The 20,788-nt window shown below is 40.6% G+C and overlaps 7 protein-coding genes across 7 annotated transcripts; 4 read left to right on the top strand and 3 right to left on the bottom strand.

The window, feature by feature from the left end:
* Positions 1 to 158: 158 nt before the first annotated feature.
* Positions 159 to 1,749, top strand: BATDEDRAFT_1311 (apyrase; the record flags this gene model as incomplete). Its single annotated transcript, XM_006674818.1, has 3 exons — positions 159 to 306; positions 410 to 991; positions 1,121 to 1,749. Coding segments are annotated over 3 exons (1,359 nt in total), but the record flags the coding sequence as incomplete, so codon positions are not given.
* A 754-nt stretch (positions 1,750 to 2,503) lies between these two features.
* BATDEDRAFT_22530 (uncharacterized protein) lies at positions 2,504 to 5,737 on the bottom strand (the record flags this gene model as incomplete). Its single annotated transcript, XM_006675524.1, has 6 exons — positions 2,504 to 3,010; positions 3,105 to 3,222; positions 3,291 to 3,560; positions 3,636 to 4,318; positions 4,414 to 4,505; positions 4,567 to 5,737. 6 exons carry the CDS (start codon positions 5,735 to 5,737, stop codon positions 2,504 to 2,506), a joined length of 2,841 nt encoding a protein of 946 aa, XP_006675587.1.
* Positions 5,738 to 5,985: 248 nt separating this feature from the next.
* BATDEDRAFT_8274 (L-aminoadipate-semialdehyde dehydrogenase) lies at positions 5,986 to 10,640 on the bottom strand (the record flags this gene model as incomplete). The annotated part of the gene is made up of 7 exons (XM_006674921.1): positions 5,986 to 6,355; positions 6,443 to 6,957; positions 7,045 to 7,469; positions 7,551 to 7,919; positions 8,038 to 9,381; positions 9,499 to 10,189; positions 10,263 to 10,640. The coding sequence occupies 7 exons, from the start codon at positions 10,638 to 10,640 to the stop codon at positions 5,986 to 5,988; spliced, it is 4,092 nt and encodes a 1,363-aa protein (XP_006674984.1).
* A 212-nt stretch (positions 10,641 to 10,852) lies between these two features.
* Positions 10,853 to 12,473, top strand: BATDEDRAFT_85171 (uncharacterized protein; the record flags this gene model as incomplete). The annotated part of the gene is made up of 5 exons (XM_006676388.1): positions 10,853 to 11,101; positions 11,194 to 11,275; positions 11,391 to 11,864; positions 11,947 to 12,105; positions 12,202 to 12,473. The coding sequence occupies 5 exons, from the start codon at positions 10,853 to 10,855 to the stop codon at positions 12,471 to 12,473; spliced, it is 1,236 nt and encodes a 411-aa protein (XP_006676451.1).
* A 197-nt stretch (positions 12,474 to 12,670) lies between these two features.
* BATDEDRAFT_85170 (uncharacterized protein) lies at positions 12,671 to 14,833 on the bottom strand (the record flags this gene model as incomplete). Its single annotated transcript, XM_006676111.1, has 5 exons — positions 12,671 to 13,310; positions 13,445 to 13,904; positions 14,005 to 14,113; positions 14,199 to 14,417; positions 14,705 to 14,833. 5 exons carry the CDS (start codon positions 14,831 to 14,833, stop codon positions 12,671 to 12,673), a joined length of 1,557 nt encoding a protein of 518 aa, XP_006676174.1.
* Positions 14,834 to 15,140: 307 nt separating this feature from the next.
* Positions 15,141 to 17,285, top strand: BATDEDRAFT_22526 (uncharacterized protein; the record flags this gene model as incomplete). Its single annotated transcript, XM_006675523.1, has 7 exons — positions 15,141 to 15,452; positions 15,606 to 15,817; positions 15,885 to 16,330; positions 16,436 to 16,536; positions 16,629 to 16,701; positions 16,808 to 17,010; positions 17,136 to 17,285. 7 exons carry the CDS (start codon positions 15,141 to 15,143, stop codon positions 17,283 to 17,285), a joined length of 1,497 nt encoding a protein of 498 aa, XP_006675586.1.
* Positions 17,286 to 19,030: 1,745 nt separating this feature from the next.
* BATDEDRAFT_5165 (uncharacterized protein) lies at positions 19,031 to 19,950 on the top strand (the record flags this gene model as incomplete). Its single annotated transcript, XM_006674854.1, has 4 exons — positions 19,031 to 19,140; positions 19,224 to 19,566; positions 19,645 to 19,742; positions 19,815 to 19,950. Coding segments are annotated over 4 exons (687 nt in total), but the record flags the coding sequence as incomplete, so codon positions are not given.
* Between the last annotated feature and the right edge of the window lie 838 nt (positions 19,951 to 20,788).

Below are 20,788 nucleotides of genomic sequence, written 5' to 3'. Positions count from 1 at the left end.
GGCTTCCCTTGTCGCAGACTGCTCCCCCAACACTCAAACCACCACTTTTACCCAACACATCAGATCCAGAACATGCCATTCTTCACCTTGCTTTTGGATCAGCATTAACTGATCCACTTGTAAATGTTTCATCAGACACATGGGCCTCTAACCGCTGTTATGCAGTAGTTATTGATGCTGGAAGCTCGGGTTCTCGTGTCCTAATATATTCATGGAAAGATCCAAGACTACCTTCTAAAAAAAATATAATCACAATTGAAAAGGGTTCTGAATTAGGTCCACTTCCACAGCTAAAAACATCACCTGGTATGCCATTTAAACAGTTTGCTAAATACCGTGGTTGCTTGACCAAACTCGAACAGTTTTCCATTCATCGATCATGAATGCTAACCATGCCATACCATTTTAGGAATATCGTCATTTGCAAAACATCCCCAAAAAGTAGCCAATCATATTCGCTCTTTACTCGATTTTGCAGCTAGTGTTGTACCTATAGATAAACACAAAAGCACACCCATTTTTTTATTCGCTACTGCTGGTATGCGTCTGCTATCATCTCAAGATCAGGAGCTTTTGCTAAAAATTTCATGCACATATGCACGGCTTCATTATAATTTTTTGCTTCCAGAATCGTGCATTAGTTATTTTCAGGTTATATCTGGCGAGCTTGAAGGAATATTTGGCTGGCTGACTGTAAACTACTTGAAAGGAACATTCGACAGCAAGCCTGATTTGAATCCTGTTGCGGGACATGACTCCAATGCTGTATCTATAGCAAAACACATCAAACCACTGTTTGGGTTTTTGGATATGGGTGGAGCTTCTGCCCAGATTGCATTTTCTCCCACGGCATACATGGCTAAAGAACATAGTGATGATTTAAAAACTGTACAGATACGGTTTCTCGATGGATTGGAGACCACATATAGTTTGTTTGTTTCGACGTTTCTAGGATTCGGCGTCAATGAGGCACGTAAGCGGTACGAAGAAAGTTTTATAAAGCCTTCAGAAACAACCACAGAATCTTTAAAAACGGCCTACAGAAAACAATCAACTGCACCTACATCGGCATACGATTTGAGTCATACAAATATCGAAAACTTTAAAATTCACGCGCGAGACATGTTAAACAAGAGGGATGAACTAGTTTTTGATGACCCTTGCCTTCCTCTTGGTCTAAAGGTCAGCTCATCTCATTCTACCGACTTGTCTACTATATTTAATGGCAGTGGCTCGTATGATGACTGCATGGCTCGAATTCATCCTTTATTGAACAAGGATATTCAATGCGCAGAACTTCCGTGTCTGTTTAATGGTGTTCATGCGCCTATCGCTGATTTTAGAAATCATCATTTTATTGGAGTATCAGAGTTTTGGTATACTTTATTTGATGTATACGAGTTGGGTGGCGAATATGATTATCAGCGACTACTAGATGCCTCTCGTTCTTACTGCTCTACTTCATGGAAAACTATTCTTGCCAAGCACGAACAAACTCCCTATCCAAATGTGGAGGATATGGATCGTCTACAATTTCAATGCTTCAAGAGCGCATGGATCATGAGTGTATTACACGATGGGCTTGGTCTGCCAAAGATCATTCCCGGCAATACAGACACAACTGGAGAATCAGATCAAGCAAACCACTTTCCAGTATTTCAGTCAATCAACGAAATTGATGATTTTCCAATCTCATGGACTCTTGGGGCGGTTTTACTCTATGCATCATCTACCATTCAGCCCAACACTACACGGCATTCTACATCGCTTGCATTCACTGTAACTGGTACTCGTTTTACAGATTTTATACCTTGGTATTTTGTCTTGATTGTGATGGCTGTGTTTTCATTTTGTATAGCATTGTTGTTGTGTTCTCGATATCTACACGAGACCAGACTGCTATTTTTTTCGTGGTTTGGTATCAAGTACAAGTCTGATCAATATGGAATAGTTCATGATGATTTTTAATTTAGTCTTGTTTGAATTCTTGATATTCTGAATGGCTATTTATAAAACTGTATAGTAGGAACAATAATTAAACTTTTATTTTAAAGCCATGCCTATTACATTGATTTTTTTGTTTGTTCCCTCAATTCGTTGATCTTCAAATGAGTGCTTCCAATTTTTTTTATATGCTCCTTTTGAAGTCAGGCTTGATCCATCAGGTGCTGATGCTGGCCTTTGTTTCTTGGGAGTAGTGTTTTCAATAGATGGCAAGAGAGAAAATGATTTTTCTGTAGGCTTATGAACTATCCGAGCAGATCCCGGTTTGGATCTAGGTTTTGAATTGGTATCAGTTGATTCTATTTTTGGTGGTAAGGGTGTTTGTGTTGATCTTGGATTGTCTACACCCAGTTGAACTACCGTGACATGAATTGGCTCAGATTCAGATTTTGACAAGGAACATCCACTATTTTGAGTATTGGTATTTGAACTCTCTGCACTGTATGGACGTTTCTTTTTAATATGTTGCATCCAGGATTTGACATTATGGAATTCGTGTCTACATTGGCATGTACGTATCCAAATGTATCAAGTTAGGTGTGTTGATGCAGTCAATATAAAACACTATTGAAATCATTTCACTCAACTGTTTTTGGGTGATACTTGTACAAGTATGTTCATGTTCATCACTGCATTGCAAGTGGTTTGTGCATGTGTGTGATTTGGATTTGTATTGATCAAAACTGTCTGGCGGTACATATTCTGCATTATATACCACATGGCGAACAATATTTTCAGGATGTATTGCTGCCTCACGATCACTCACTCCTGGATCGTGTGTTCTTATAATATTCGTAGCATTGGTTCGTGCTATGCGTTCACGATAAATTACGCTTGTCAGAATGTGGTCTACATTTTTATCGCGAAAAGCAGACTTGGTATCATCATTTGCATCCGTCTCGTGAGACTTGATGGCAGTGTCCATATAGGTATACAATTTTTGAAGTCCCTTTAGCACTTCCAAAAATACTGATTGGTCGACATGAGGTGCTTCTACACCATTTTTCTATTATACAAGTATCAAATGCGTTAATGCATTCAAACAGGATAAAAATAGTATTGCATCTACTTTTTCACTGGTGTGTTCAGCAAGAAATTACCTTGTCAAGTTGCGCATCTTCGGAAGCTTTGAAACTATGCGAGTCAATACAGTCTTTCATTATATCAATGATCTGTTTAATAGCGTTGCTTCTAGATATCAGAGTGCTTGCCGATTTTCTATATACCATGCATCAGTGTATTGAACCTATTTTAGTGGTACACACGCAATCATTTCTTTAAATTACCTCTGCTTTTCTCGTTCAATGAATATGGCTTCCTGCAACTGGCGACGTTGCTTTCGACAGGGAGCATGAATACGATGTAGCATTGCATCACGACTGACTTTTCCGTTATGACTAGATACCTGATCTGTGTCCGACTCGTAAGCAATAGAAATTGCAGGTTCTGATTCTTCTTTGTTTGCTGTATAAATTACGCTTGGTGGACATTTTTGTGACAGTAGTTGTGTGGTGGTGGATTTGTTCCATTGAGGCTTTTGAGAATTAAGCGTTTGCCTTGAACAAAGATACAACGATTAAATTCAATATTTAAAACATTAATGTAAATACAGCTCAGCACATGTTACTGACCACCAGCTTTGCATGGCTTGATCATTGATATCGATACCATTATCGTCAGTGTCTGTTGATTCATTTAGAGTAAGAAAATTCTGAAAAGTAATACTTTGTTTGCCGAGCTGATCTTGTGACATGCATTCGTGCTCATTATGGGTTGCATTGGTCCATTCATATTCACTGGTGTGATGATCAGGCAGAGCCACGCACACTATATTGGGTACATACTTTTCATTTGTTTTCGTATGGTATGATTGGCCTGATATTGGACGACTTTCAATAGTAGACTGTTCATCCCACCCTGAAAACATATCTGTGCCTGGTTTAGATACACGCGAACTGGCACTAAATGCTCTAGGTTTTCTATCCGACTCGTTTACCACTCTCTGATTGGTTTGCAAAAGACCATCATCTTGGGTTTTGACTTTAGATTGAATTTGAATTTCCAGTTCTGATACTCTCTTCAATGCAGCTTTAAGCTGACGCAGCAATAGTTTTTGATTCATACGACGCGTAGCAAGTTCTTTAAGCATAAGTTCTTGCTCTGTTTGTATGCTAGACTTGAATACACGCAGATCTTTCAATTCGTTTGATTGCATATTGCATGTTTGAGCGAGTTTGGTGTTTTCTGCCTTGACCAATGCACATTCCTTTGAAAGTTGCATAATTTTTGAATTGCACTGATCGTGTTTGATTTTCTACATTATTGCCATGCAGGATAGAAAAATGTTGGTAAACCTTGGTTGAATAGCTATTTAAGAATACAGTCCAAATGATTTCATGATGCATTTACCTTTTCATATTCAGATCTAAGTTCAGATTGAGCCTTTTCTACCAACAAAACTGTATTTTGCTGATACGCATTTTTTAAAACCTGTTGCTGATCTAGTTGGTTGTAAAACATTAGCAAGTTGTTTAAACCAAACTTTTTGATTTCACATGTTACCTCGGTTAACGCTGTCTGATATGACATCGTAGTCGTTGATTAGAAGCTGTATCTTTTGGTGAGTCTTTTTAATGGATCTGAAATTGATGGGCTCTTCTCCAAAATCTGTGGGTAAGGGAAGCTGCATGTTTGCACTAAGTTCATTCATTTTATCAATGAGATCTTTTAATTTATCCATAGCCTGATCCTTGGCATGAACAGAATCGTGTATATGTGTAGGAATTGTAGACCTCTCATTTTCAAGTGGATGTATGGATTGCCCGTTCAATTCTTGTGCTAATGGCTGTTTTCGTTGCTTGAAATTAAATGGTACATGATTCAAATCTAACCGTTTTGGACCTGTTTCATTGTCTTGTCCATCCAAAATATGTGCACTCATGTTTTGTAAGCCTGTTTTGAGGTTTTTTGTATCTACATGTGTAGACAACGAAACTAAAGGAGTTGCCTTTGCAGCACGAATGAATGCAGATTGTTCATCAATGCCATCATCCATTGCATAAATAACCTTGTCTAAAAATGCCGCTTTAGATAATGCTGCTGAAAAAGTCGTTTCTTGGTTCATGATTTTTTCTGTTTTTGATAGGGTTGCTTCTATCAGAGGACTGGTTTGGCACCCTTCTAAATAAACGGATTTTGACGGGCTTGTTCGTGGCGATATGTTATCTGTTGATGACAGGGATGCATAGGAGAGGTTGCTTTTAGTCGACAGCGGTATGGCTAAAGATGCATTTGAAGATTGAACAGTGTTTTTGAAGGATGGCAGTAATACGCCTACACTGCTACCTACAACTTTATCCATACAGCCTGTCTGCGAATCGCGTCCAGACTCTGACACGGCAGTTGGGCATCGTTCATGTATACTAGATGCTGTAGTTGGCAATAGTTTGATGGCTACAGTAGGTATCAAGCACTTTTGATTGGAATCAAAAAACTCGGGCTGGCTATTGTTTTGGTCCAGTTGGTTTGTACAAGATATGTTTTCGAATGCCACCTTTGGACTTTGCAATACAATGCTGGCTTGAGCATCTGCATCACTAGCGGTTTGTACAGGTAAACCATGTGGCAAAGCCAAGTTGGACATGTTGGACTCCAACACATGTGCTTTTGAAATAGGTTCAAGACTACTTTGAGATTTTACAAAGAGTATAGGCTCTGCTGTTGTATCGGCCATTTCTCCAAATAAACCAGTCGAGTTTATGGACTTAATTGCCTGGTGTGAATCACCGACACGCTTTATATCTACCGTAAAAGATGAATAAATCAAAGCTTAATCAGTCCAGTCATGCTGCAAGAATCACCTTGACAGAGAATGAATTTTCGCATGATCAAATAAACTATTTAAACTGACTAGGTCTCTGCACCTTGACCTACGCATCAAATATTCTAGTGTCGCAGTATTTTTAAAATCATTTTATTTTGCTAGTTTCCACTTCTAGAAACCCCACGAGCTGAACTCCACATATCTATAAAAGGAAGATTGGAGTCAGTGGGAGCTTCTAAAAACTTGACTGCAACCAGATACCCGAGATAGAGTGGCATCAGTTGATGCATGTTTGCACATCGTGTTTTAGTATTGGAAATGATGGAGATAGTATGCGAATCATCCAGCTCTGGACTTTTTGTGCTGGTTGGTAGATCGTCAAGTACAAAGTGAAGCAAAGGAAAAAGTGCGTTGTCCATTGTGGAAAGAGTCAGCTCCATCAAGGCAGATCTCCAGTGAACATACTCGGATTGTTCCAAATTGTGGCCCAACAGCGACAGGCTAGAAAACATGTCATTGAAACGAAATCTAAAATCAAAGTAATTGGTTTTAATTCAAGCAGTCAACCGTTAAATATAATCATAATGCCATGAATAAAATTGAATAGTAACATACCGGTCGCGATTCCACATGTGAAATACACCCAGCTCAAAACTCTTTTCTGAAGCTACAATCTCAGAGATACAATCTGCAACATAGTCTACAGGACATACGTTGATGATGTTGGAAATAAGTGGTACTTTGCCTAGCTGGATACATCCCTTGACAAGTCTCCACAGAAAATCATCTGTATTTGTGACTCCGGCAGCAGAATCTCCAGCAATATACCCAGGGCGAATAATGGTTGCAGGCACACCTCGACTCCTTGCTCGCATAATCAGCTTTTCTGCAACCCATTTTGTTTGTCCATATCCACTTCTCAAACCTGTACGAGATCCTTCAAGGCTGTCTGATTCTAAAACGCTCGCCCCTGCCTCTTGTTTGCGCATGTACTCTTCCGTATCCAGCACAGACGTAGACGAGACAAAATGCACGGCTTTCAATCGATGCGTGGTTGCTAGAACCAACGCTGTTCGTGTACCCATGACATTAGCTGCACGAAGCTTTTCATAGGGATAAACCCAATGAACCTAGAAAATTAAAGTTGAAATGCATGAGTACGCCCTTTCTTGGCAAGTTTGACTATTAAAAATCGATTTTAGCAAGCATGTTCTTACTAGAGCACCGTTGTGCACAATGGCATCTACCCTTTCTGACAGAGAAAGCCAAACTTCTGATGACAAACCAAAATGTTCTGATCCCAAATCACCAGCTACCGCATCAATTCTTCCAGAATCAAGCCACTCTTGATTCCAAAGAAGGTGACGTTGACTACTATCAATTACTCGTGATAATGCATCGGCATCGGTTGCGGCTCTGACCAAACATATTATCTTTGCATTAGGAAATTTATGCAACAGAGAACGAAGAATAAAAGCTCCTAAAAATCCTGTCGTGCCCGTCAAAAAAATGACCGTTTGTTTGTCCACAGATAATTTGGAATGAGAGTAACAGGGCAGATTGGATGAGCAGATTAATGAGTCATCTACAATTTCCAAATCGCCTGCATAGTCAAATGATTTTTCTTCAGCTGGTAGGTCTACTACAAAACTAAGACCGCGCTTATGAAGCTTTGCAGACTTTCCAGGCTGCAAAGATGTGTCTTTTTCTGCTCCTGAGATACCCAAATCCTCGCCTCTTAGACGCTCTACTGCCTTTGCCATTTCAAATATAGTGGACGATTTGTATACGATACCCAAAGAAGCGTCAATAATGAATGCATTGCGGATTTCAATAACAAGACGTGTTGCAAGAATCGAATGTCCTCCCAGTTCAAAGAAATTATCATGCAGTCCAATAGACATCATTGGCACATTCAGCAAAGATGCCCATATAGTGCAGATCTCACTTTGCAGCATAGTCATATCTGATCGTTGACCTTTAGAGCCTGCAGAATCTGCAGCTTTGGCCAGCATTGTATCTGGGAACGGAAGAATATTTTTGTCAATTTTTCCATTTGGAGTGAGCGGTAGTCGTGCAAGTGGAGCAAATACTAGATTTCATACATCAGTGGTGTTACAACTAGCTTTGAACACTATTGAAAATTTACAAGCCAAGCCAAATCAAAATAATTCAATGTGCTATATGAGATTCCAATAGCATATTCTCACCTGCAGGAATTGCATAGGATGGTAGTTTTTGTTTAAGATATGCACGAATGTCTCGAATAGTTTCACTGATATCTTCAATTGTACCCATAGGCACAAAATACGTAACAAGTGTCATTTCCTCGAATTTGTCTCGTCGCACAAGAGTGACATTTTCTCGAATGCCAGGATATTGACTCAAATGAGTATCAATTTCTCCAAGTTCAATTCGGAATCCCCTGATTTTTACCTGATCGTCTGCTCGTCCAGTGCATTCAACACTACCGTCAGGACGATACCGGCCCAGATCGCCTGTGCGATAAAGTCGATCACGAGGACCACGATAAAACGGTATCTTTGGATCATTTTCTAAACCGTGAATGCTTGCTGCACAAGGATTGAATGGATTCAGTACAAACTTGGAGCTGGTAATGTCTGGTAATGACAAATATCCTTCTGCAAGACCACCGCTTCGCACAAAAATTTCTCCTACTTCACCGACACCACATAGAATATTGCTTTTGTTGTTTATGATGAGAAGCTGCACATCTTTCATGCCTTTTCCAGCTGGCATGATATCCTTTTCTTCCATCAAATAAGCAGGGTTTACAGAAATAGGAGGTATTTTGAGAAAAGATACTGCACGTTGTGTTTCTGTGGTGCCATACATGTTGATAACATGCGTGTTTGAAGCAAGATGCTGCAATCTCAGCACATCGCGTTTGGTCAGCACATCTCCTACAAAAAATGCATGACGAAGGGAAGGAATAGAGCTGGTTGCATTAGCAGAGAGAAGTTGACCCATGGCTGGAGTAAGGTTTGTAACGGTAATACGCTGTATACTCATCCACTCGGCCAATCTCCCTGGGGAACCAATGTCCTCTGCAGTAGGAATGCATAAGCAAGCACCAAGAAACAGTGGTGTAAAAATATCTCTTTGAATGGGATCGTGCGCAATTCCACTGAGCATGGTAAATCTTTCAGCTTCAGTCAGTTCAAACTCTTGACTCATCCAAGGGTAGAAATGCGTAAGCGAATAATGCCTGCCACAAACACCTTTAGGGATCCCAGTACTACCGCTCGTAAAACTTAGCGTGCCAATGGAGTCTGGACCAATTACGACTTGAGGGTCTAAATCAGCACGATCCTGCAAATACTCGAGCATGTCATTATTGGTGTCGCCCCCACCAGTAAGAACCCCATTACTGGATATTGAAAGAGATGGTATTTCACAAATGATTGACAACTCCTCTTTAATGTAAGATCTAACGCTGTTGTCAAGAACCCCAGCCTTTTCCAATACAATCAGACCACGCGGTTGAGCCACTGTAAGGTATATGATTTGCCGTGCAGGTGGATAGGCAGGATCTAAAAGCACAAGTAAAAAGGACGCAGCAGTAATAAGTTGAACAGTACAACCATTCAACTAGTTAGTAGCCATAATCTAGATATTAGTATGAGAATTAGCAGCATGATCAAGCCTACCTATTACGCTAAACGTCGCACCAGCTTTCAACACACCCATTATGGCAACGACAAGATCCACACCACGATAGGAATATAACACGACCACATCTTCGCGTTTAATTCCTTGATTTATTAGGTGATGTGCTACGATATTAGCTGCATGGTTGATATCTTGGTAAGTAAAAGTGCGACTATTTCCAGACGACATGCTCTCAACAACACAGGGTCTGTCAGGATGTAGTTTAGCATTAGATGAAAATATATCTGTAATGGCGCCTTTAAAACCACCCCAATCCAAATCGGCACAAGGATCAGGAAGAACTGCCTTTGATGCAAGAGTGACCAAGGAGATTTGATTGATAGCAACGAGTGGATTTGAAGCAGCAGAAACGAGAAAAGTCTGTAGCTGATCGACAATATCTTGAATGCGACTTAACGAAAACAGGACAGAATTGTATACGATCTTGATTTGAATGGGCAGCAGACGCCGAAGTGTTGGTTTCTGAGATATAAAGACGGTCAGATCGCAGTTTGAAAAGGTCGTTGAGGAAGCAAGGGTGTCAGCAGTAGTGTCAGTTTGATTGAAGAAACGAACTTTGAACAGAGATGGCTGCTGAGCAGCATCATCCTTGCTGGATGCATGCATGCAAACCATCTTGTCAGCCAACACAGAGAATGGGATTTCATCAGCAAGAGCAGCAGTCTCAGTCTACAGACCAACAAGCAGATCGTGTGTTAGTTGAATAGGAAACAATCCTATCAGTAATGTATGAAAGACTTACCTGTTGAACAGCAGCCATGACATGAACAAACGAGTCCGAGTCCTGAATAGCAGTGCGTAAAACAAGCGGATTCGATGTAGAAGAAGACGAGCCAATAGTAATGTCTTGCTCGCCAGTGTAGCGATGAAGCAGCACGGAGAAGGCAGCCAAGAGAATGGTAAACGGAGAGACCATTTCATCTAGACTGTGTGGATTATTGGCTTGAGCAGCAATGGATAACTGCATGATTGCCATGGCAGTGGGTTCAGAAATGTCAACGACGAGCTCTGCCTCGACTGTCCGGATAGGAACAGGACGAGGATAGTCAGTGGGGAGCATAAGCTCAGTCAAGTCAGCAAGACGCAGCAGCCATCGAGAGAGTTGGTCAGAATGAGCCATTGGCAGTCTCGTTGGGATTCAAGAAAAGAGTGGAAGCATGCTGTTGTGCATCCATCTTGAACGGTAGCATCTTGTGCTTGTTAGTCTCGACTATCCCTGATGTTGTGTTGTGTTCTGTCCTATTATCCTACTGTCCTGTCTTGTCTTGTTGTCCTGCTGTCCTGTTGTCTTCTCTTTTCTTTTCCTGTCGCTCTCCACAATCAATGCTTCCCATGTTATCATCCTGCACTTCTGCCAACGACAATCCACAATCTGATCCATCTGTACATGCTCAACCTCACTGCATGCTCTTGTTTTTGGGTGTTCCAGAAGGCACTGAGCTGGGCATCGACTATAACGTTTGGGAAACTGGTCCTCGGTTTAAAGGCTTGAGTGGGGTGCCTTGTGGTATGCACTTTATCTATTACTCTACTGGCACCTTCCGTTCTGGCTTCTTTCTAAATATCATCACTGATGATCAGGCATGTCATCATTCTTCCATCAATCATCGCTGCATTTGAACCACTCCTAATCGACTCAATCTCTATCAAACCATCTTGTGCTGTTGCTGTAGATTCATGTCTGGCATTGGTGTCCAAAAACTGAAACTTTGGTCTTGGAGTTGGATCTGGAACAGTTGCAACGATTCAAACATAGTACAGTATCCTTGATTTCGTCGATTCAATCTGCATTAGATGAATCCTGTTGGATTATCTACTGGTACTTTTCAAGTCATATCCCACTCATCTCTTTACATCTACTATAAACTAGATATACATGAATTTTTACCCCACATGGGTCCATATCCAGTTACAAGCTCAAATAAATCTACGGACCATCTCCAGCAAGAACGTCAAAGTGGTTCGTTACGGAAATGGCTCAGATTGTCTTCTTATATTTCTCAACAACTAGTCGCTCGAACTCTTCCCGACAATGGTTATGTCAGTGCCATGACTAGCACTTCCTACTTTTCTGACATCCCCTTGACTACATCTAGCACAAACCTTGAATCAGTCGATGCTAACAAACACGACACCCATGCATCGGATCCGTCAAGCTCAACATCTCCAACAAAAATGACGGATCAATCTCTTGATTCGAGTGAAAGTGATCATCGCATTCATTTTGTGCCCATCACTTTGAAACACTCTTTTCCTCCTGGCTCTACTGGTACCCAAGTCACTAAATACAGTTTGGATAAATCGTATTTATTGGAAACTCTAATCAAAAACAACTACTTGAATGGTAAACCCCCAAAATGTTTACCATAAACCATTTGAAATAGGTGCACATCAAGCTTTACTTACCTCGTTTGTTTTGAATCTAGACCATACTCTACTGCTAGGAGAGTTTCAACTTGCGTTTGTCATTTTTCTTCTTGGCCAAGTCTATGATGGATTCGATCAATGGAAAGCTCTTGTACAACTGGTGTGCTTAAGTTGCGAGTCTATTGCTACTCGTCCAGATTTTTTTGTAAAATTCATAGGTAAATCTATGCCTACAAATCCATACTATCATGGTTTTAAGCTTGGCTGTTGAAATTGACTCGACGTATTCATCATATGGGGTTGAACTTGCACAGATTTGCTGAGAATTCAGCTTGAAGAATGTCCTCAAGATTTCTTTTACGATGCGCTGGCCTCGGGTAGTTTTTTACATGTGGCTATTAAAGCGATTGTATCAACCTGCCGTGATCCTGATGTCGTTGTCCCACCTACTGTATCTCGTTGTGTTTCCGAGTTGTCTGACTTTATGAAAACTCGCTTTAACTGGGACGTATCTGAACATGCAGATCAAGATGGAGAGTATGATGCCACTATGGATGACGAGTATGAACCTGTGATGGTCGAGTGAAATGTAAGGAATTCAAGTTCCTATAGTTTCAGATTAGCTAAACGTGCTTTTCAACCCAGATATACCAACCACTGAATAGACCCGTCCTTACCAGTCGACCCAATACAACACAAATAAACCTGGAATTGCTTTAAAAGATTTCTTGTAAGTTTTATTTTAAAAATGACGACAAAGTAGAGCAACAAGTGTCATCAGTTCTACACAAGTCGTGCCATTTGAGTCCGATTTGTATCGCTACTATAATCTACGTCGACGTCTTGAAACTCGCGTTTTCCACGTGAATTCAACCTATTCTCTATTACCAACCGTGCATCATGTCCTGTCTCCAAAGGCGCAGTGCTATGTATTGGTATCGAATCGGCCAAACTGGGTGGATCTTGTTCCTTGAGTAAAGTATGTTTGTTCAAGTCAAACATACTGGATGAAAGATCTGACAAAGACGGCATATGTGCAATATGAGTGTCGGATTGGGTTGACGACGCAGTGTAGCTAAACATGGATGCCGATATACTTTCCAAATCAGAGTATCCTGATGAAGTAGCAGGTACTGGTGGAACTGCTGCTGTTGGGTTGGCAAGAAGTAGCGTTTTATCTCCCGTTGAATTACGCAATTTAGACAGCTCAGCTAACCCTGATAATCCAGTTAAGCTAGTAAACCCAAGCAGGTTGTTGAGAGTATGTTGTGCAGCTGTTTGGTTTGACGATGATACAACAGCTGGTGTGCCAGTCGTCAAAGTGTTTTGCATAACCTTGTCAGCAGTTGATGTGTTTTGAAGGGTGGATGTGTTTGAAGACGATGCATGCATTGAAATGGTATCCGATGTCAAAGACGCTTCGCTAAAACAGTAATAAAGTAATAGTCAAACATGATAAAAGAGAAAATAATATAAATATCTATTTCGACTAAACAGGCAAAAATTTGCACAATACACAGGCTTAAATACAAAATCTTGGCCATCAAGCATATATACCTTTGTGACGTAGATCCAAGTGGTATCACGGATGAAAGTAAATCATCCTCGTCTCCATAATCAAAATCGAATAATGGGTCAGCCAAAGTCGATACCTGTGGTTCTGATATACCAGAATCCGAGACTGCTCCAATGGTTGTCAAAGACTCATTTTGAATGTCGTTTAAAAGGGGAATTGCTGGCAAAACTGGCAAAGTCGGCATAGATGAGTGATGCGGTGCTTGATTCAACTGATCCAAAACAGTGTTTTGCAAAGTATTCGGCAATGTATGCAAAGGCGAGTTGACTGTAGAAGAAACCGTGGATGAAGCAATGTTACGATTTTGAGAATCCCAGCCATGTGTATCAAACTGCTCAGATCGTTTTGTTGTGTCTTCAACATCTCCTATATTTGATGAGCTGCTGTTTTTTGAACTGCTTGAACGCGATCGTTGATCCTCCTTGTTTGTAGTTGCCGACTCTAAATATTGTAATGAAAACAATAAAATGTAAGAGGTGATGCTGATTTAAACCCAGCCCAGTTTCAGAAACTCTACAAGACATGAAAAATCAAACCATACCCTCGGATAGATCGATATCAGAAAAATATGCCTTGTCAATCACTTCAAGCTGCTCTGAGCTCAAAATATTGCTCTTGACCCAAAGTGCAACGACACGCTTCATTCTAGTCTGATGATCAAAAACGGTTCAAATTTAGAATATCTTGAATCAATAAGAAATGAAATGGTTTGACCTGTTGAAAGTCGTTAATTACCCTGTCTTTTAAATTTGCTTGTACAAGATTGGTAAATATGTTTTCCAGCTTCTCCTCAAATCGGCGGACATATACACTGGTTGTCGGTGCCTTTTCTTTGGCTGTCGGTTTAAGGGAAGCACGAAGGATAGAGTCGATTACATACAGTCCAGCTAGTTTGTAATCTGGTTGGCACTTTTGAACGAATTTTTCAATGCTATGCACAATGTGTTTGTAGAGCTGATAAATTTAATCAGTTGTATTGCAGCGTTAGTAACTAAATGTAACATTGATTCGGACAGGACTGGTCAAGTGCCAAGACTGCATAGAACGATATCTGGGGTCAACTCCAAACCAGACTAGAAAAACAAGTCTGCTAGATATAATACAGAACTAAAAGCATACTGTATCTATTGTTAAATCCACACATAGGTCTGAATGTATTCAATGCAGCTTGTAAATGCCAGCGTTTTCAGATTGATATAGCAGCTCTACAGACAAAAGACTGATGAAACTTGAACAAGTACCTTGATATGAACTATAGCAAGCTTTGTAAGAGTTGTTATCCGAGAGGCTGATACAGGCAGTTTGCTTTCGGACAGTGCATACAATTCTTTGTCAAAAGCCAACATTTCTCTTCCAGCAGACGCTGCCATAGTATAATGCCTTATCTGAGAGTAAAATTGAATGCAATTTGATTTCGATAAAAACATAATCCTGAGGATTTGACTTTGGGTTTTAGCAAGCCAATCTTGCAAGGTTTTGAACTTGAAATCAACAAGAAACCATCTTGCATCGTTGCTTAATTCAAAAACAGTTGTATTGAGCAAGGGCTGCTCTTGAAATAACAGCAGAAACTTGTTTTTAGCGTTTGTTGCAAAACCAACTTTCATCAACACTCGTCAACACTCGTCAAACTAAACCTGAAAATAATAAACCATTTTAATCAGCAATACGTACAACATGGGAAACACACTGACTCTGCCATCTACTCAGCGCTCTCCATCTACAGAAACACCTAATAATACTGCAGTCCCTGGTAACGCGTCCAACCATCAACCAGACAATACATCAGCTACCATTGCCTCGATGCTGCAAACCAATAATACTTACTTTGGTCCTCATTTCGTTTTTGATAATGAAAACCAGCAGGCACATCCAGACCAGCCATTACAGGCAAATCAAGCCTTTTGGGACGAAATCCTAAATGTGCTTGCTGGTGGTCCTGGAGCTGCAGAAACTGAGCTGGCTGGACTTCAAAATATGTACAACCAGGTATGAGCTTAAAGCTTGTCCAAATTCATCAATTATTTTGAAAAATGTATGCTTTTACTCTATATTCCTGTGCAATCATTTGGATATGCTTTCAATTTTCTTGGATTCAATCAGATTGGAGTTTATTGTGAAAATAACTCAAATTATGTCTAGTTACCACCTGCAGAATTAAAACGCACTACCACATTGCAAGCACAAGTTGCAATTCAGAAAAACACTGTGCGTTTAATCCGAGTTCCAAACTCTTCGTCTAATCTACACACTCTCGAGTTTTTATACGATTCAATTGCAGCGTGTCAAATCTGTCTATTCTGGAATGCGAGAGAATCATACGTTACCAATGATCTGGGTCAAACGACAATCAGGTAACTTATTTTTAGCTTTTCTATTTCAAAACCAATAATCTAATCATATATGTCACGGCTACTTGAGATTTATTGGGCCATCCGATACTCCAGTAATCCCATGGACGTTTGGTCCCTTTCCTGCTGGATTAGGACAAAAATTTACACTTCCAATCGAATATGCACTAGATCCATTCTCAGTTTTATCAAAAGGCACAGTGTCGATTCCCAATTCTGGACCAGAATCACCAGTCAGTCCCTTATCGCCAATACACCTGTCTGCACTCTCTGCCACCGCGCCATTGCTGAATGACTCGACACCTACATCGTCTGGTCCGCTTTTTGAATCCAACAATCCAATTGCCGTTTCCACCGTAGAAAACTCTGTTGTAAACATTGATTTGCATAATGATGTTTCCGAGATACCGCAAGAAGGCATTGAGCAATTTGAAGCGTCATTGGTAATGCCAGGTGCTTTGTTTCCGCTGTGTGTTCATTTTGAAGCAGATTTGGACAGAGGCGTTCATATTGATGGTAATAATCGACACACTATTTCAATCTGATTGAAAGTCATTGTTTAGCCTTAATACACGGATGCAGTTGTATTGTATCTAACTTTAATGCTATGAATGTATGCAGATTCAGAATCCCCACCACCCAATTCTCAGACCTCCTTTATAACATTCGCTATAAACCAACAAAAAGAATTCCAAGCCAAGATTATTAAGCAGTTGTTGATGGTAAGCCATTCCAGTGATGTCAAAAGTTGTAGTCGCCACTGTTTTGCGACGAGTTTATTAGTGATGGACTGATTTTGGTGATGCGACTGTAGATTAATGGAGCATCATACGCTGTTCAAGAGATTTTTGGATTTACTGAGCCAGAAAGCTCCACGAGCACATACGGTAATACGATATGCTTGCAAAGATGAACTGCTGCTAAAAAGTATAAATGATCCTGACACCTTGGTTACGCTCAAATCTGGTGGTCTACATGCCACATGTATTCCAGAATCACCATCCAGTTCAAAAGAATGTGTGATATGCATGTCGGAAGCCAAAGACACTATCGTACTGCCATGCCGCCATTTGTGTCTCTGTGGCGGTTGTGCTGATGTTCTTCGAATGCAAGGAAGGAATACAACTGGCACTACTAATAGAGGAGGCCCTCCAAAATGCCCAATCTGTCGTCAAGGTATTTATCAAGCTCAATTGGTATTAAACCAAACGATTGTCTGCATCTTGATATATATGGATTGCATACCAACTTTTTGGATTATTCTGCTAATGCACCATGCCCTCCTTGCGCATACAAACCAGTATTTCATTCATTACTACAGGTAAATCTACCAGAGCCATTTATAGCCAGAGATTCCATTGCTTCTCGTCGAAGGTCCAAAGTGGCGAGCAGAGCCTCTCTTATTGTTGCTCCATTGGATACCCACGGTGGCAATGATGGCACTATTAATGTCAACATGGTAGCATCCTAGGCCATTCGTCTATCTGTGTCTAAAGTGAGATTCTGGGCAAATGCTGGTTGTATGGGAAATTGCCATCCACCCCCATTCTATTATTTCAGTCATAAAGAGCACATACAAAAGCTTTCGTGATTGTAGTGAATGCGAAGTTCTTAATAAAGAGTATAAACAATATTTTGTTTATAAATACAAATTTAAAACCAAATCCTTTCTTCCTTTAGTATCTGCATTCCAACAGCACCATCCGGGACTAAGATGACAGATTCTACAAAACAGGACACCATTGCTGGTCGTCACAGTCAGCATGGTACTTTCCGACACGTAGCTGAGGAGACTGGTTTGTATGATCGTGTCATGAAAGATAACGATGTCGAATGTTCGCCACTTGACCTGACAAGCGCGCAGCAGCGACTGAAGATGACTGCTGATACTTGCAGTGGATCGTACTCTTCAAACCGACCTCGTCAATTCCACCACGGCACTCATGTCTGCCAGCATGGATCTTGCTCATCTCGCTCACTAGCATCATCTAGCACTGCGATACCAACGCAGTCAGTACCTCAACATCAAATTAACCTAGGCGCACATTGCTACTCTACTGAATTAGAGCAGCATACGTCCTTTACACATGCGTCGATAGTCAACATGTATGGGACAACACGACTTGATACGCAAGTGTCGACTCCACATCCTACTAGCGCGTGTGGTGGATCGCATGCAGTCACACCCCCTCGTACTATTGCATCCTTTGTAGAGCATCACAATGAAAGTGCCGCCATTGCCCTCACCTCTATTTCTACATCTATCCATACCGCAGCTCAAGCCATGACCACATCCACGATAATGTCTGCAACCCACGAAGCTTCACATTTGGAGCAACACTATGTACAAGATCAGTTTACTCATACTGCACGGGAAGTGGGCCAAATTACAGAGATAGAGCATGACGATGAAGAGGTTGATCATGATCGCTGGGAAGGAGTGTCGAATTCACCCTACGGCTCGGATGTTGATATGGACGAAGACTACTACGACGATGACGATGAAGAGGCTTTGGATGATTATGACGAGTCTGAAAGTTTGGAAGAGCAACCTGAAGACAAAACACAGAGTTTTGCTCAGGTGGTTGAGCAGCAAGGTGAACTTCGGAAGCAAATCCAACTTATTCAGGCAGATACCAATATCAGCAGTACTGAAAAGGCCAGGTGTATTCAGGTATGCCATATTTGGAGTCTTGGATTTTAACTTGTTTTTCGTCGCCACCATAGATACACATGTTGTGTAGCGCGACTTTCAAACCCTCTTGATGCCCAATCTACATCCATTGTAAACACATGTTGGCTGTGGTCTGTTTCCGAAAACATATCCCATCATGCTAGTAAAATCTCAAAATTTCACAATTCACATGTTTAGATGCAGTCTTGGCTTATTTGGCTACCAATCGCGACGTGTTTAAAGTTTTATTGATTCATTATTGGATAAATTTAGGAGCTCATGACTAAAAAATGGACATCCAAGCAACAGATTGAAAGCAGCAAGGAAGTTCGAAATATTAACAGATTGGCAGATAAAAAGTTTGACTTTGATAAAGTGACCGAGGAGGACAAAGTTGCTACATACCATGTAAGTAGCGTGATGTATTGCTGGATCTAATAAACGACATGGCAACACATGCATGCAAAGTGCCAATTGGGGATATAACATGTCTTTTTGCTATGCATATGCAACCCCATTTTGATCAACAGGCACCCAACATCATGGGTTGCAAGCATTACCAACGATGCACAAAGCTTCAAGCGCACTGCTGCGGAAAATGGGACACATGCCGATTTTGTCACGATGAAGTTTCTGATCATACCATTGTTCGGTAAATATACAATCATTGTAACACAACGAGTCTCGCTCTATTTTCAAAGCTTTTATTAATGTAAACTCTTGTGCGGTGTATAGGAGTTTGGTAGTTACAATGATGTGTATGTTTTGCAATACCGTGCAACCTGCTGGGCAAGACTGCACCAACCTTGCATGTGGAAAACGAGTTGCGCGATACTATTGCAAGGAATGCAAGCTTTGGGACGACGATCCACGAAAAACCATCTATCACTGCCATGACTGCGGCATTTGCAGAATTGGAAAGGGACTCGGTATCGATTACTTTCATTGCCCAACATGTAATGTCTGCATGGCTATTGGTCTCAAGGGTCGTCACAAGTGTATCGAGAGAAATCTTGAAAGTGACTGTCCTATATGCGGCGAATACATGTTCACGTCCACATCGACTGTCATTTTCATGGTAAGATGATTTAGAATAATGGTATAATGTGAATTTGCTTTTTAGTAGTTTGATTCACTAACCACTTTACAATGATAGCCTTGTGGTCATTGCATGCATCACAAATGCCATCAGCAATATACACAAACGTCGTACCAATGCCCTACTTGCTTAAAGTCGTTGGCAGATATGACAGAGTAAGTTGGTGACCATTGATGAAAACTTTAAATCGGGACTGCTTTGATAAACCATTTATTGTATTTTGATAGTTACTTTAAACGCGTTGATGAAAGCATTGCTTTACACAAGATGCCGGAAGAGTATAGCAATACCTTTAGTTTTATTTACTGCAATGACTGTGAAAAGAAATCATACGCATACTATCATTTTCTGTACCATAAATGCGGTCATTGCAATGGATACAATACAAAACTGCTGCAGACTCGCGAAGGACTGCCTGCTGATGCAGTGATTGCAAAAAAAGTGACTGAAGAAATACTTGCTGCTGCATCTAGTCCAGTTGAGCCCGTAGCAGCATCTCCAGCATCTCAGACTTTGCCAAGTGAACAATCGCAGGATCGATTAAGCATTGTATCAGCAATACATACCGTTGATCAGCAAATTGAAAATCAGTTGATATCTTCCCAAAATTCGTTTACATCCACCAATGAACTTGTAGCAACAAGACAACAAGCTTCATTTACACAACTGTCAAGCTCTTCTAATGGCTCCACAACCCGTTCATTTTGGTGTCATCATTGCCAGGTTAGTTTTATTCTATTAGCATTTAATGAACCCACTCCGTTTTATTAACAACCACTTTTGATTTTAAGCTTCCAACTCAATTATATACCGATGGAACCTTGATGAGATGTGTATCATGTAACTCGGATTTTGTGGAAGAAGTGTGATAATGCAACTAGACGACATGATTACAGGATACATTAGGCGTGCTGTTGTATTGTGCCGGTTGGCTTGTGTAGTAGACCATTGCTGATATCAACCCATCGCGACTCCACCGCTTGGATTGTCTCATCATTAACGTAGGATCTATACTTTGTTTCTTTATTGTAGCTGTCGCAAACTTTTTAGATTTTTACTGCCATACTCGCGTAAAATGAAACTAATAAATAAAGGTGCCAAAATATATAATAAACCGCCAGTCTCATGAAATGGCTGATATCAAATTTACTGGACAGCACTGTGTCCTCTGTTTTTTTATAAATCTGAACAACGGTTTAAA

The sequence above is a fragment of the Batrachochytrium dendrobatidis genome (genome assembly GCF_000203795.2).
Source record: "Batrachochytrium dendrobatidis JAM81 unplaced genomic scaffold BATDEscaffold_1, whole genome shotgun sequence".
Taxonomy (NCBI): domain Eukaryota; kingdom Fungi; phylum Chytridiomycota; class Chytridiomycetes; order Rhizophydiales; genus Batrachochytrium; species Batrachochytrium dendrobatidis.
Note: the sequence above shows the minus strand (reverse complement) of the source record. Positions and strands in the feature narration are given on the sequence as shown.